Here is a 15266-nt window from a genome sequence, read left to right as displayed (position 1 = left end):
AGAACAATTCTGTTGCTACTGACATATATTGCATGTAAGACCACAAAGATAAGATACGAGAAATTAGGGCTCATATGGAGACATACAGATAGCCGTTTTTCCCTCATTCTGTTTGCGAGTGGAACTAGAAAGGGAATGATTAGTTGTGCTACACAATACCCTCTGCAACACACTGTGCAGTGGCTTGTGGAGTATGTATGCAAATGCCACACACTGTAAGGTGGATTGCAGAGTATTGATGTAGATGTAGATTGATTGGGCAGGTTTTGCACCTGGATATTTCACAGGGATATGATCCCTGTGGCAAGAGGTTGGGATTGGGAGTGGAGGTGGCATAACAATGGACTAGGCTGCTATAGAGATGAGGTGGGTGACGGCACACATCTTCAGAAGGGTGGGAGATCTCTTTGCGGACTCGGTTTGGGTATAGTGTCTGTCTGTAAAGGCCTTGGTGAGGCCCTTAGTATATTGCAACATCCTCGGGTAGCCAGGCTGTAGGGGTGGGATTTTTTGGTGTGGAAGGGATGACAGCTGTCGAAATGCAGGTACTGTTGGTGGTTGATGGATTTTGTGTAGACAGATGTGTGGATAGAGCCATCAGAGAGGAAGAATTCATCAATGTCCAGGTAGGTAGCTTGCTGAATAGAGGAGGGCCAGGTAAAGCAGATGGGAGAGAAGGTATTGAGGTTGTGAAGGAATGAGGACTGAGTGTCTTGGTTCTGAATTCAGATCATGAAGATATCATCAATGAACCTGAAGCAAGCTAGAGGTTTAACATTTTGGGAGGCTAGGAAGGTCTCCTCTAGGTGCCCCATAAACAGGTTGTCACAGGAGGTGGCCATGCAGGTGCTCATGGCTGTGCTGCAGAATTGTTTGTATATCCTATCTTGAAAGAAGAAGTAATTTTGAGTTATGATAAAGTTAGTATGGTGTATGAGGAATAAGATAGTGGGTTTGTAGCCTGAAGGAGGTGGCGTCAACAGTGTCAAGTATGAATCTGGAAGGTAAAGGGGTGTATCTTTGACATGGTAGGCTAAATTATGGACAATTGGTTGAAGGTGTTGGTCAGTGAGCCCCTAATTCTTTCAGTGGGGGTACAATAACCAGCTACAGTGAAGTGTCCAAGATTCATGGGTTTGTGGATTTTTGGGAGCGTGTAGAAAGAGGGTGTGCTGGTTAGTATGGGAATGAGGAGGGAAATTGATTTGGGGGTTATTGTACCCCCACTGAGAGAATACCAACAGCTCCAACCAATTGTCCCTAATCTAGCCTCTCACGTCAGACAAACCAGCCACTTCCTCCGTTGGTTCTCCACATTCCTGCCCCCTTACCTCCTGGATCCCTACTCATCACTGTTGATGCCACCTCCCTATACACCACCACCCCTCATACCCATTGTCTTACCGTTACTGAGTGCTACCTTTTTTAATGTTCTTCCACCTCCAAACCTACTGTGGTATTCTCCTTACTAGCTTTACCCTAACCCACAACTTCCTTTCCTTTGAAGGGAAGGTATACAGACAAATCCGCAGCATAACCATGGGCACCTACATGGAACCCTTCTATGCCAACCTGTTTATGGGCCATCTAGAGGAGACCTTACTCACCTCCCAAAATGTCAAATCCCTAGTCTGGTTCAGATTCATTGATGATATCTTCATGTTCTGGGCTCAGGACCAAGACATCCTATCCTCATTCCTTCATAACCTCAACACTTTCTTTCCTGTCTGCTCTACCTGGTCCTCCTCTACCCAACGTACCACCTTTCTGGGTTGACCTCCTTTCCGATGGCTCCATCCACACGAAATTCACCGACAGTACCTGTGTTTCAACAGCTGTCATCCCTTCCACACCAAAAAATCACTCTCATACTACCTAGCCACCCAGGACTGTGTATCTACAGTGACAAGAAATCCCTTGGCCAGTATACTGACCGTCTCACCAAGGCCTTCACGGACAGACACTATCCCCCAGACACTGTGCAGGAACTGGTCTCCTGTGCCATTTCCTGTCCCTGCCCCCCAAATCCTCCCATTACCCCCAGAACCAGTGACAAAGGAGAGCCTCCTTCATCATCCAGTACCATCCCAGACTGGAACAACTGAACCACATCTGTCATCAGGGCCTAGATTACCTATCATGTTGCCCATCACACACTGATATAAGGGACATCCTACGCAAGATCCTTCCACCCGCTCCTAAAGTGGTGTACAGTTCTCCACCCAATCTCCATGAAATCCTAGTCCATCCCTGTGCCATTCTCAATCCCTACCCTGTGCCATAGGGATCATATTCCCTGACCTGCTCAATCCACCCACTCAGCACTTGCTATTCCAGTCCTGTCACAGGGTTGTCCTACCCCATTAGAGGCCGGACCACCTGTGAAAGCAGACGTGTCATATACCAGCTCTGGTACAATCACTGTACAGCTTTTTATATTGGTGTGACTTTTGACTAGCTGTCCACTAGAATGAACAGCCATTACCAAACTGTGGTCAAGAGCAAAGTAGACCATCCTGTGGCTCAATGTGCAGCTGAACATAACAAGTTTGATTTCAGTGGCTTCTTCACAATCCAGGGCATATGGACCCTCCCCTCCACCACCAACTTTTCTGAACTGTGCAGATGGGAGTTATCCTTGCAATGCATTCTCTGCTCCTGAAGTTATCCCATCCTCAACCTACAGTAACCTACTATCCCCACACTCTCCACCAAACAGTTACCACCCCATCTGTCCTATCACCTCCTCCTTATTCTTGTCCCCTCACCTTCTTTGTGTGCCACCCTCTGCCAACACACTCGCCCATTTTTCCCCTCCTCTGTTCCGCTCTTTACAAGCTCCCTGCCCCCACCCCGCACCCCTCCCCACCTCCCTGCTGCACAGCCTCCCAGTCCTCCCTGCCCACTTCTCCAGACAGTGTTCTCCTGCCCCCCCCCCCCCCCCTCCTGTACACTGCTATTTCTTCACCTTCCCCATCCCTTCCAGATTGCTGCTTCATTCTGCGTGACAGTTGCATTCCAGTCTGAGCTGCTGTAGATGGCGGTCATGTGTGCATGAGGTGTACGTGCTTGTGTGAATGTGTGTGTCTGTGTTCCCTTTTCTGAAGAAGGCTTTGACCTAAAGCTGTATGTGTAACTGTCTTTTCGTTGTGCTTGCCTGCAACTCAGTGTGTCATCTTTACGTTGTGTAGGAATCTGTCTTTTTCCTTATATTGTTGATATTCCTACCTGGAGTTTCCATTGTTTGTATAAATAATTCACTCTTTTCAAGTGATATTCAATTGCCCAGCTGTCTGGATCTCTCATCAAAGACATTGACACATGCTACATGTAACCATTCCAGCAGTCAGTACTCCTTTAAATTAATGTCTCATGCTTTTGCGACTGATGATCAGTCTGTTTCCTTCTTTGTTATGAAATTTGTTTGTGAGAGGGAAGGGGATACAAGCATTTTAGACCTTGAAAATTATCTCTGTGTAATCAAATGCGTATATAATCAAGAGGTGGATGTGTTACAGTACAGCTTTTTGAATGGAAACTATGTTTAAAATTCATGCATCTCAGTGTATATCTTCTTAATTTTTGCAGCATCTGGTAGAACGATCATGGTATGCAGTGACAGAAACCTGCCTTGCTTTCACTATGTTCAGAGATGACTTCAGTCCAAAGTTTGTGGCACTCTTCATACTGCTTCTGTTCCTGAAATGCTTCCATTGGCTAGCTGAGGATCGTGTTGACTTTGTAAGTTCTGGAGTCATCACTTTTCTGTATTTGGAAGAATCTTGTGAGACATTTCTTTTACAGTTATAAATTCCTGTTTGCATTTATTGTGTGTGTTTCAGATGGAACGTAGTCCAGTTCTCTCTCATCTTTTCCACGTCCGAATTGTATGTAAGTAAATAATTTGTTTCTGTCTAGAACTAGTACATGATTCACAACTTTTTTATTGAGACGTACTAATTTCATATGAATTGTTGAACTACCATTGGGGTGTCAAATGTGGTAACAGAAATTTTCATGACCACTGTTTCATTAATTGTTATTCTTATTCCTCATTATACTAATTAATAACTGTGGCCATTAATATACATATCAGCTATACTCTACACATTCTAATTAGTAATAGCTATAAAAATTATGGGTGGGCTCCATATGTCTCCTCTCTCCCACATGAAATCTTTGTTTCCCTTCTGGGAAGATTTGTTGTGGAATTTATTGAAAAGTTTGTTCCAGAGATATGGAAAGGTGCCTATGTACTGAGCAGCCAGAAATATTAGTGCGTTGGGATCAGGGAGGCCACTGAAATGTTAAAACACCCAAACATTCTGAATAGAGTAGGTGGTTGTAAGCTTGCACCATCATGTATGTCAGCTATCAGTGCCCAGCAGGCCACACTAACAACTTGAGATCAAAGTATTACTAGTTTAAAAAGTCATTACACACCCAATACTCCACAATATGAAAACAGCAATCACTGTAATCTACATGACATTTGTCAACTGCCAGTTATGGCCTGTACCAAATTTGGCACCAGTCAGCAGCAGATCCCCACTTCTTCCACCACAGCAAACCAGTCTGATAAAGCTGCCCAATCCTGCCACAATGGGAACTAAATCAGATGAACTTTTTTTTTAAGTGGCTTAGTATGATGCCGAGTGGAAGGTGTCATGATGAAATATAAGTGGATCCTTGACAGGACAGTACACCAGTAGACACAAATGCAAGCCACAACTACCTTGGCTGAAATATCAGTTCTGTTGATCCAGCAACAGTTATCTTACAAATGATGCAGCTGTATGCATGAACGTTTATGTTGACAGAACATTCTAATTTATGGAAAATGGTAAACGAGTGGATTTACAGAATTGTAGACCAGTATCAGTTAAGTGTTGGGTGTGTATTTTTCTGTATCTAAATATGCTTCCTCAGTCTGGTGCAGGTCGTTTAATGCCAGATACTGCTCTCAGTGAGACTTAGTAGTTGATCACAGGTTGCTTATTGCCAACTCTAGCAGAAGTTACCTAAAGTAGCATGAACCCTAACATGGAGAGAGGGGTCTGTCAAAAAGGAGAGGCTTAAAAGTGGAACTGATCAGTGCCTAGTAATTGCATGAATTTCTCCCTCCTCATCAACAGCTGTGCCCTGAAGAAGTTCCTTGCAATCATCTAAGCAGCTCACTGACCAATCTGAGAAGGCAAAGATGGAATAGACAAAAAGGAAGACACCTTACCTCAGTGAATGGTCAAAGACATCTGAACAGTTACAGCCCAATACACAGTAAAACATTGGCAGGCAGTTATCATGTGCTAATGTGCTACAGCACATTTTGCTTCGAATGTGAACCAGAAATCACTCTAAAATTACACCATTTCTCTTCAAAAGTGAGCTGGAAATGACACTAAAATTGCCATTTCTCTTTGAATGCATGCGGGTATTTGAATAAAATGGACAAAAATGTGTTTCTCAGCACCCTGTGTGTGAGAACTAGAAACCAGTCTCGAGTGCTGAAATGACAGTCAGCTTCACTATGATTGAGTCAGAGAAGTGATACAGTTTTCTGTTTTCTACTGTGCATGCTTTGATGTAAATCATATATTCTGGCACTAAAAGTGCTATATTGCTCACAGCACCAGGTCAGTGTTTTTATTTGAAACTGCATGTGGCTTATTGTGCAGTCATAGAGAATGGAGCGATGTTTAAAGCTCTGCTGTCATGACTCCACCGTGGGCAAGTGGTCTAAAGCTTAGACTGGTAATTTTCGAACCCGGGCCCGATTCCCGCTAATACTAACAATTTTTTTCCTTCACAGTGTCGAACCATTAATTTAAAAATAACAGTTTAGTTACAGATGGAAGAATAATATATTCAATTTATTTATGATTACTATCTCTCCCTTAAAACCCACTTCCTTTCGCCTTTCCCTCTCCTTCCCTCTTTCCTGATGAGGCAACAGTTTGTTGCGAAAGCCTTGAATTTTGTGTGTGTGTTTGTTTGTGTGTCTATCGACCTGCCAGCGCTTTCGTTCGGTAAGTCACCTCATCTTTGTTTTTATATATAATTTTTCCCACGTGGAATGTTTCCCTCTATATATATATATCAATTATTTAAATATAGTGAAACAATTCAATTGATATACGTAAAATTAATATATTCCATTTAATCAAACAGTGGAAAATCCAAGATGGAATGTAAAAATAGTATGAGAAGGAAAGTTGCTACCCACCATATAGCAGAGATGCTGAGTCACAGATAGGCACAACACAAAGATTTTCACACTTAAAGCTTTTGGCCAATGGCCTTTGTCAACAACACACACACACACACACACACACACACACACACACACACACACACACACACACACAAATGCAACTCTCTCACACTACTGCGGTCTCTGGCAACTGAAACCACACTGCACCAGTGCATGATAGGAGTGGCAGGTGGCAACTGGGGGGGGGGGGGGTAGAGTTGGAGGCTCAGGTGGGGAGGGGGAGGGAGTATGGTGAGGATGGCGGACAATGAAGTGCTGTAGGTTGAGCAGCGGGCAGGGAAGAGATGAGGAGGGGGGGAGTAGCGGAAAAGGAGAGAAGTAGAGAGTAATAAATAAAAAATAATAAAATAAATAAAAAAGACTAGGTGTGGTGGTGGAATGAAGGCTGTGTAGTGCTGGAATGGGAGCGGGGAAGGGGTCGGATGGGTGAGGACAGCAACTAACGAAGGTTGCGGCCAGAAGGGTTATGGGAACTTCGTTAGTTGCTGTCCTCACCCATCCAGCCCCTTCCCTGCTCCCATTCCAGCACTACACAGCTATCAGTCCACCACCACACGCAGTCATTTAATATATTTATTTTATTATTTTTATAATGGAAGGAAACATTCCACGTGGGAAAATTTATATATAAAAACAAAGATGAGGTGACTTACCGAACAAAAGCGCTGGCAGGTCGATAGACACACAAACAAACACAAACATACACACAAAATTCAAGCTTTCGCAACAAACTGTTGCCTCATCAGGAAAGAGGGAAGGAGAGGGGAAGACGAAAGGAAGTGGGTTTTAAAGGAGAGGGTAAGGAGTCATTCCAATCCCGGGAGCGGAAAGACTTACCTTAGGGGGGAAAAAAGGACAGGTATACACTCGCACACACGCACATATCCATCCACACATACAGACACAAGCAGACATATTTAAAGACAAAGAGTTTGGGCAGAGATGTCAGTCGAGGCAGAAGTGTAGAGGCAAAGAAGTTGTTGAAAGACAGGTGAGGTATGAGTGGCGGCAACTTGAAATTAGCGGAGATTGAGGCCTGGCGGATGACGAGAAGAGAGGATATACTGAAGGGCAAGTTCCCATCTCCGGAGTTCGGATAGGTTGGTGTTGGTGGGAAGTATCCAGATAACCCGGACGGTGTAACACTGTGCCGAGATGTGCTGGCCGTGCACCAAGGCATGTTTAGCCACAGGGTGATCCTCATTACCAACAAACACTGTCTGCCTGTGTCCATTCATGCGAATGGACAGTTTGTTGCTGGTCATTCCCACATAGAATGCGTCACAGTGTAGGCAGGTCAGTTGGTAAATCACGTGGGTGCTTTCACACGTGGCTCTGCCTTTGATCGTGTACACCTTCCGGGTTACAGGACTGGAATAGGTGGTGGTGGGAGGGTGCATGGGACAGGTTTTGCATCGGGGGCGGTTACAAGGATAGGAGCCAGAGGGTAGGGAAGGTGGTTTGGGGATTTCATAGGGATGAACTAACAGGTTACGAAGGTTAGGTGGACGGCGGAAAGACACTCTTGGGCGGAGTGGGGAGGATTTCATGAAGGATGGATCTTATTTCAGGGCAGGATTTGAGGAAGTCGTATCCCTGCTGGAGAGCCACATTCAGAGTCTGGTCCAGTCCCGGAAAGTATCCTGTCACAAGTGGGGCACTTTTGTGGTTCTTCTGTGGGGGATTCTGGGTTTGAGGGGACGAGGAAGTGGCTCTGGTTATTTGCTTCTGTACCAGGTCGGGAGGGTAGTTGCGGGATGCGAAAGCTGTTTTCAGGTTGTTGGTGTAATGATTCAGGGATTCCGGACTGGAGCAGATTCGTTTGCCACGAAGACCTAGGCTGTAGGGAAGGGACCGTTTGATGTGGAATGGGTGGCAGCTGTCATAATGGAGGTACTGTTGCTTGTTGGTGGGTTTGATGTGGACGGACGTGTGAAGTTGGCCATTGGACAGGTGGAGGTCAACGTCAAGGAAAGTGGCATGGGATTTGGAGTAGGACCAGGTGAAACTGATGGAACCAAAGGAGTTGAGGTTGGGGAGGAAATTCTGGAGTTCTTCTTCACTGTGAGTCCAGATCATGAAGATGTCATCAATAAATCTGTACCAAACTTTGGGTTGGCAGACTTGGGTAACCAAGAAGGCTTCCTCTAAGCGACCCATGAATAGGTTGGCGTACGAGGGGGCCATCCTGGTACCCATGGCTGTTCCCTTTAATTGTTGGTATGTCTGGCCTTCAAAAGTGAAGAAGTTGTGGGTCAGCATGAAGCTGGCTAAGGTGATGTGGAAAGATGTTTTAGGTAGGGTGGCAGGTGATCGGCGTGAAAGGAAGTGCTCCATCGCAGCGAGGCCCTGGACGTGCGGAATATTTGTGTATAAGGACGTGGCATCAATGGTTACAAGAATGGTTTCCGGGGGTAACAGATTGGGTAAGGATTCCAGGCGTTCAAGGAAGTGGTTGGTGTCCTTGATGAAGGATGGGAGACTGCATGTAATGGGTTGAAGTTGTTGATCTACGTAGGCAGAGATACGGTCTGTGGGGGCTTGGTAACCAGCTACAATGGGGCGGCCGGGATGATTGGATTTGTGGATTTTAGGAAGAAGGTAGAAGGTAGGGGTGCGGGGTGTCGGTGGGGTCAGGAGGTTGATGGAGTCAGGTGAAAGGTTTTGCAGGGGGCCTAAGGTTCTGAGGATTCCTTGAAGCTCCGCCTGGACATCGGGAATGGGGTTACCTTGGCAAACTTTGTATGTGGTGTTGTCTGAAAGCTGACGCAGTCCCTCAGCCACATACTCCCGATGATCAAGTACCATGGTTGTGGAACCCTTGTCCGCCGGAAGAATGACGATGGATCGGTCAGCCTTCAGATCACGGATAGCCTGGGCTTCAGCAGTGGTGATGTTGGGTGTAGGATTAAGGTTTTTTAAGAAGGATTGAGATGCAAGGCTGGAAGTCAGAAATTCCTGGAAGGTTTGGAGAGGGTGATTTTGAGGAAGAGGAGGTGGGTCCCGCTGTGACGGAGGACGGAACTGTTCCAGGCAGGGTTCAATTTGGATGGTGTCTTGAGGAGTCGGATCATTAGGAGTAGGATTAGGATCATTTTTCTTCGTGGCAAAGTGATACTTCCAGCAGAGAGTACGAGTGTAGGACAGTAAATCTTTGACGAGGGCTGTTTGGTTGAATCTGGGAGTGGGGCTGAAGGTGAGGCCTTTGGATAGGACAGAGGTTTCGGATTGGGAGAGAGGTTTGGAGGAAAGGTTAACTACTGAATTAGGGTGTTGTGGTTCCAGATTGTGTTGATCGGAATTTTGAGGTTTTGGAGGGAGTGGAGCTGGAAGTGGGAGATTGAGTAGATGGGAGAGACTGGGTTTGTGTGCAATGAGAGGAGGTTGAGGTTTGCTGGAAAGGTTGTGAAGGGTGAGTGAGTTGCCTTTCCGGAGGTGGGAAACCAGGAGATTGGATAGTTTTTTGAGGTGGAGGGTGGCATGCTGTTCTAATTTACGGTTGGCCTGTAGGAGGATGCTCTGAACAGCCGGTGTGGATGTGGGAGAGGAAAGATTAAGGACTTTTATTAAGGATAGGAGTTGACGGGTGTGTTCATTGGCTGAGTTGATGTGTAGGTGAAGGACTAGGTGGGTGAGGGCAATGGATTGTTCAGTTTGGAACTGGTATAGGGACTGATGGAAGGAAGGGTTGCAGCCAGAGATGGGAACTTTAAGTGTGAGGCCTTTGGGGGTGATGCCAAATGTCAGACAAGCCTGAGAAAATAGAATATGGGAGTGTAATCTGGCTAGGGCGAAGGCATGTTTGCGGAGGGAATGTAGATAAAACTTAATGGGGTCATTGTGGGGGTGTTGTGAGTGTGACATGGTATTAGAAGGTGGAAAGTGTAACATGAGGTGAAATGAAAATGAAAATAAAAATATATGGGGAGAGATAAAGGTGAACCGGAAAGAAACTGGAGATCTGGAATGAAAAAAGGCGAAAAGGTGTTGGTTACAGCTGGGCTATGTTGGACTTGGGTTGGTAGACAACGATGTGCATAAAGGTTAGGTGGTTGTGTTGCCGCCAAAACACGTTAAAGGACGGAGAAATTCGGGAAAATTTCGAAAAAACTGCGTGTAGTATATTAAAAGGAGTGGTATTTTGGTGGCAGATTATGAAAATGAGGCTAACAATTGTCTGACGAAGAAATAATCGCGTTAAAACCTGTGGGAAGCGGCTAAAATGATCAGTGATGTGGGAAAAACGGAAATGGAAATAAAGCGAAAGTTATTAGAACTGGCCGAAATGGTTGTTTGAAAGGTGAAAGGAGCTGTTTGTGAACTAGAAACGGTGGATATTATAGCGGTGGTAGTGACGAAAGCGGCAAAAAAAATTTTTTTGGTTATAGTTTGGAAGTGGGTTACGTATTATTGAGTATATATATATAGGCGGGATAAAATAGTATAGCAGATTATGGTAAAAAGGAGAAGGTGAATACAAAGTGAAACTACTGGCAAAAACAGAAAGAGGAAAATAAGACGACAGAAAAGATTTCGAAATGCAACAGTGACAATAACAAACATAATTGTTGGATTCAAATTAATGATATCAATATAATGGAAGGAAACATTCCACGTGGGAAAATTTATATATAAAAACAAAGATGAGGTGACTTACCGAACAAAAGCGCTGGCAGGTCGATAGACACACAAACAAACACAAACATACACACAAAATTCAAGCTTTCGCAACAAACTGTTGCCTCATCAGGAAAGAGGGAAGGAGAGGGGAAGACGAAAGGAAGTGGGTTTTAAAGGAGAGGGTAAGGAGTCATTCCAATCCCGGGAGCGGAAAGACTTACCTTAGGGGGAAAAAAGGACAGGTATACACTCGCACACACGCACATATCCATCCACACATACAGACACAAGCAGACATATTTAAAGACAAAGAGTTTGGGCAGAGATGTCAGTCGAGGCAGAAGTGTAGAGGCAAAGAAGTTGTTGAAAGACAGGTGAGGTATGAGTGGCGGCAACTTGAAATTAGCGGAGATTGAGGCCTGGCAGATGACGAGAAGAGAGGATATACTGAAGGGCAAGTTCCCATCTCCGGAGTTCGGATAGGTTGGTGTTGGTGGGAAGTATCCAGATAACCTGGATGGTGTAACACTGTGCCAAGATGTGCTGGCCGTGCACCAAGGCATGTTTAGCCACAGGATGATCCTCATTACCAACAAACACTGTCTGCCTGTGTCCATTCATGCGAATGGACAGTTTGTTGCTGGTCATTCCCACATAGAATGCGTCACAGTGTAGGCAGGTCAGTTGGTAAATCACGTGGGTGCTTTCACACGTGGCTCTGCCTTTGATCGTGTACACCTTCCGGGTTACAGGACTGGAATAGGTGGTGGTGGGAGGGTGCATGGGACAGGTTTTGCATCGGGGGCGGTTACAAGGATAGGAGCCAGAGGGTAGGGAAGGTGGTTTGGGGATTTCATAGGGATGAACTAACAGGTTACGAAGGTCATGGGTCGCTTAAAGGAAGCCTTCTTGGTTACCCAAGTCTGCCAACCCAAAGTTTGGTACAGATTTATTGATGACATCTTCATGATCTGGACTCACAGTGAAGAAGAACTCCAGAATTTCCTCTCCAACCTCAACTCCTTTGGTTCCATCAGTTTCACCTGGTCCTACTCCAAATCCCATGCCACTTTCCTTGACGTTGACCTCCACCTGTCCAATGGCCAACTTCACACGTCCGTCCACATCAAACCCACCAACAAGCAACAGTACCTCCATTATGACAGCTGCCACCCATTCCACATCAAACGGTCCCTTCCCTACAGCCTAGGTCTTCGTGGCAAACGAATCTGCTCCAGTCCGGAATCCCTGAATCATTACACCAACAACCTGAAAACAGCTTTCGCATCCCGCAACTACCCTCCCGACCTGGTACAGAAGCAAATAACCAGAGCCACTTCCTCGTCCCCTCAAACCCAGAATCCCCCACAGAAGAACCACAAAAGTGCCCCACTTGTGACAGGATACTTTCCGGGACTGGACCAGACTCTGAATGTGGCTCTCCAGCAGGGATACGACTTCCTCAAATCCTGCCCTGAAATAAGATCCATCCTTCATGAAATCCTCCCCACTCCGCCAAGAGTGTCTTTCCGCCGTCCACCTAACCTTCGTAACCTGTTAGTTCATCCCTATGAAATCCCCAAACCACCTTCCCTACCCTCTGGCTCCTATCCTTGTAACCGCCCCCGATGCAAAACCTGTCCCATGCACCCTCCCACCACCACCTATTCCAGTCCTGTAACCCGGAAGGTGTACACGATCAAAGGCAGAGCCACGTGTGAAAGCACCCACGTGATTTACCAACTGACCTGCCTACACTGTGACGCATTCTATGTGGGAATGACCAGCAACAAACTGTCCATTCGCATGAATGGACACAGGCAGACAGTGTTTGTTGGTAATGAGGATCACCCTGTGGCTAAACATGCCTTGGTGCACGGCCAGCACATCTCGGCACAGTGTTACACCGTCCGGGTTATCTGGATACTTCCCACCAACACCAACCTATCCGAACTCCGGAGATGGGAACTTGCCCTTCAGTATATCCTCTCTTCTCGTCATCCGCCAGGCCTCAATCTCCGCTAATTTCAAGTTGCCGCCACTCATACCTCACCTGTCTTTCAACAACTTCTTTGCCTCTACACTTCTGCCTCGACTGACATCTCTGCCCAAACTCTTTGTCTTTAAATATGTCTGCTTGTGTCTGTATGTGTGGATGGATATGTGCGTGTGTGCGAGTGTATACCTGTCCTTTTTTCCCCCTAAGGTAAGTCTTTCCGCTCCCGGGATTGGAATGACTCCTTACCCTCTCCTTTAAAACCCACTTCCTTTCGTCTTCCCCTCTCCTTCCCTCTTTCCTGATGAGGCAACAGTTTGTTGCGAAAGCTTGAATTTTGTGTGTATGTTTGTGTTTGTTTGTGTGTCTATCGACCTGCCAGCGCTTTTGTTCGGTAAGTCACCTTATTTTATTATTTTGTTATTTATTTCTCTCGATTTCACTCCTTTTCCACTCCCACCCCCCATCTGTTCCCTGCCTGCCGCCCAACCTGCAGCACTTCACTGTCCGCCATCCGCACCATACTATCCCTCCTCCTCTCCACCCCAGCCTCTTCCTTTCGCCCACCCAGTCGCCACTCCCATCATGCACTGGTGCTGCTGCTCGCAGTGTGGTTTCAGTTGCCTGAGACTGCAGACGTTGTGTGAGTTGCGTTTGTGTGTGTGTGTGTGTGTGTGTGTGTGTGTGTGTGTGTGTGTCTTGTTGACAAAGGCCATTGGCCGAAAACTTTTAGTGTAAAAATTTTTTTGTTGTGCCTGAAGGTCAAAAGGCTATAGGCCATCACATTGTATTGACATGGGTATAATTTCGCATGAGCCACCACTGCAGTGAAAGCAATCTGGTATAGAAGCCACTGAACAGCCTACCATTGATAGCAGGAAAATCCAAGAAGAATATAGGATAATGGGCTTCCATGCCTGTGAAGTGTATTGTGAGTCTGTGGATCACCAGACTGCGTGTCACATGTTTCATTGTAATTAGATTAGACTGGATGAGATATACTTTTTGTTTCATATATCCATAGCAAAGAGATTGGCAACAAGTCATAATATAAGAATACACCATAAAAAAGACAGAGAGGGATATATGCTAATGCCCCTTCCACAAAATCCTAAATGATATGGTTCTCATCAATGTGGACTTAGTCAAGAAAATCTTAAACATATTTTTGTTTCTGAGGTAATAACAAATTTGAAACAAAACATGTTAATGTACAATACACTGGCACCATACGTCAGCTGTATGTAATACTGAACGTGAGGTGTTGATCAGAAGTGGAAGTAATGTTTGGCGTGCTGCAGAGAAATGTTAAGGACTATTAATGTTTACAATATATGTAAATGATTTATTAGAGAGAGAGTCAGCAACGCTGTCAGATTGCTTGCTGATGATGATGATGTTTACAGGAAAGTATCTTCACTGGATTATCATAAGGACATGGCTCTGACAATATTTTCACTTTGTGTATTGAATGGGAGTTCTCTTTAAATTTAAATGCAGATGAATACGAAATGACGTCCGTAACTAAGAAAGTAACCAATTTTACCCAGTAGTATCCAATTACAAGATTAATGTAAGCTTTGGAGCATGTGACATTATTGAAGTATCTTGTAAAGTGTGGCAAACCTCTGGTTCCTTTGGCTGGTCAGGATAACTGTACATAAGTGGCTTCTAATATTATGATATTGTAGTTTAAGGGCTTATGTGACGTTGATTTGGGAAGAATTTGAATCATTTTTATCTTTGGTATTGTATATGAAGTGTAGATAGAACCTCTTACAATGACTGAGAAACACTTTTTGTAGGTCATGAATTAAAAGTTAGTTTACAGTCACATGAGACTGTAGTGAGAAATCTGATTTATTTTCATATATTATGGTTGTAAACATTATCATTGCGTACATTAATTGCATTCTGAATGAAGATGTGGGCAAACAGCTTTATACAGAGGAATGGTTCTAAGAGGAATGGTCAGTATTCAGGGATATAACAGACATTATCATTCAGAGCAAAAAAGTCTAGTAAATATGAGCTCTTAAATGCATACCTAAAGAGCTATGAGTTGTCCTTCAGTAGAACAGATGTGTTTCACAGTAGTGAAGATGATAAGTGATCATAGATCTTAACGTATGCACTTTAAAGCCCATGTTTACTGGACTTTTTTCTTGTTTTAGTCCATAGTACCACCTCTCAAAATATGGAAAGCTAAAAAAATTTGCAGTAGAAGAGATTTGCTTCACAGTATTGAAGATGAAGACATGTTCATAGCCCTTAAGGTAAGCATTTTAGAGACCATGTATATTACAATTTTTTGCTTTGAATGATCATTCCTGTCATCTCACAATATTGACCATTTCACCTGGGACACCCTATATTAGT

The 15266-nt window shown here is 44.8% G+C and overlaps 1 protein-coding gene across 2 annotated transcripts in view; it reads left to right on the top strand.

The window, feature by feature from the left end:
• LOC124795461 (E3 ubiquitin-protein ligase synoviolin) overlaps positions 1-15266 on the top strand; it is a 92261-nt gene that overhangs the window by 19751 nt on the left and 57244 nt on the right. For both annotated transcript variants that reach the window (XM_047259489.1, XM_047259488.1), the window contains exons 3-4: positions 3589-3741; positions 3843-3891. In XM_047259489.1, coding sequence (XP_047115445.1) covers positions 3589-3741; positions 3843-3891 — 202 coding nt within the window. The remainder of the gene's footprint in view (positions 1-3588; positions 3742-3842; positions 3892-15266) is intronic.

This window comes from Schistocerca piceifrons, chromosome 4, assembly GCF_021461385.2.
Source record: "Schistocerca piceifrons isolate TAMUIC-IGC-003096 chromosome 4, iqSchPice1.1, whole genome shotgun sequence".
Lineage (NCBI taxonomy): Eukaryota > Metazoa > Arthropoda > Insecta > Orthoptera > Acrididae > Schistocerca > Schistocerca piceifrons.
The sequence above is the reverse complement of the archived record's forward strand: the minus strand, read 5'-3'. Positions and strand labels throughout refer to the sequence as shown.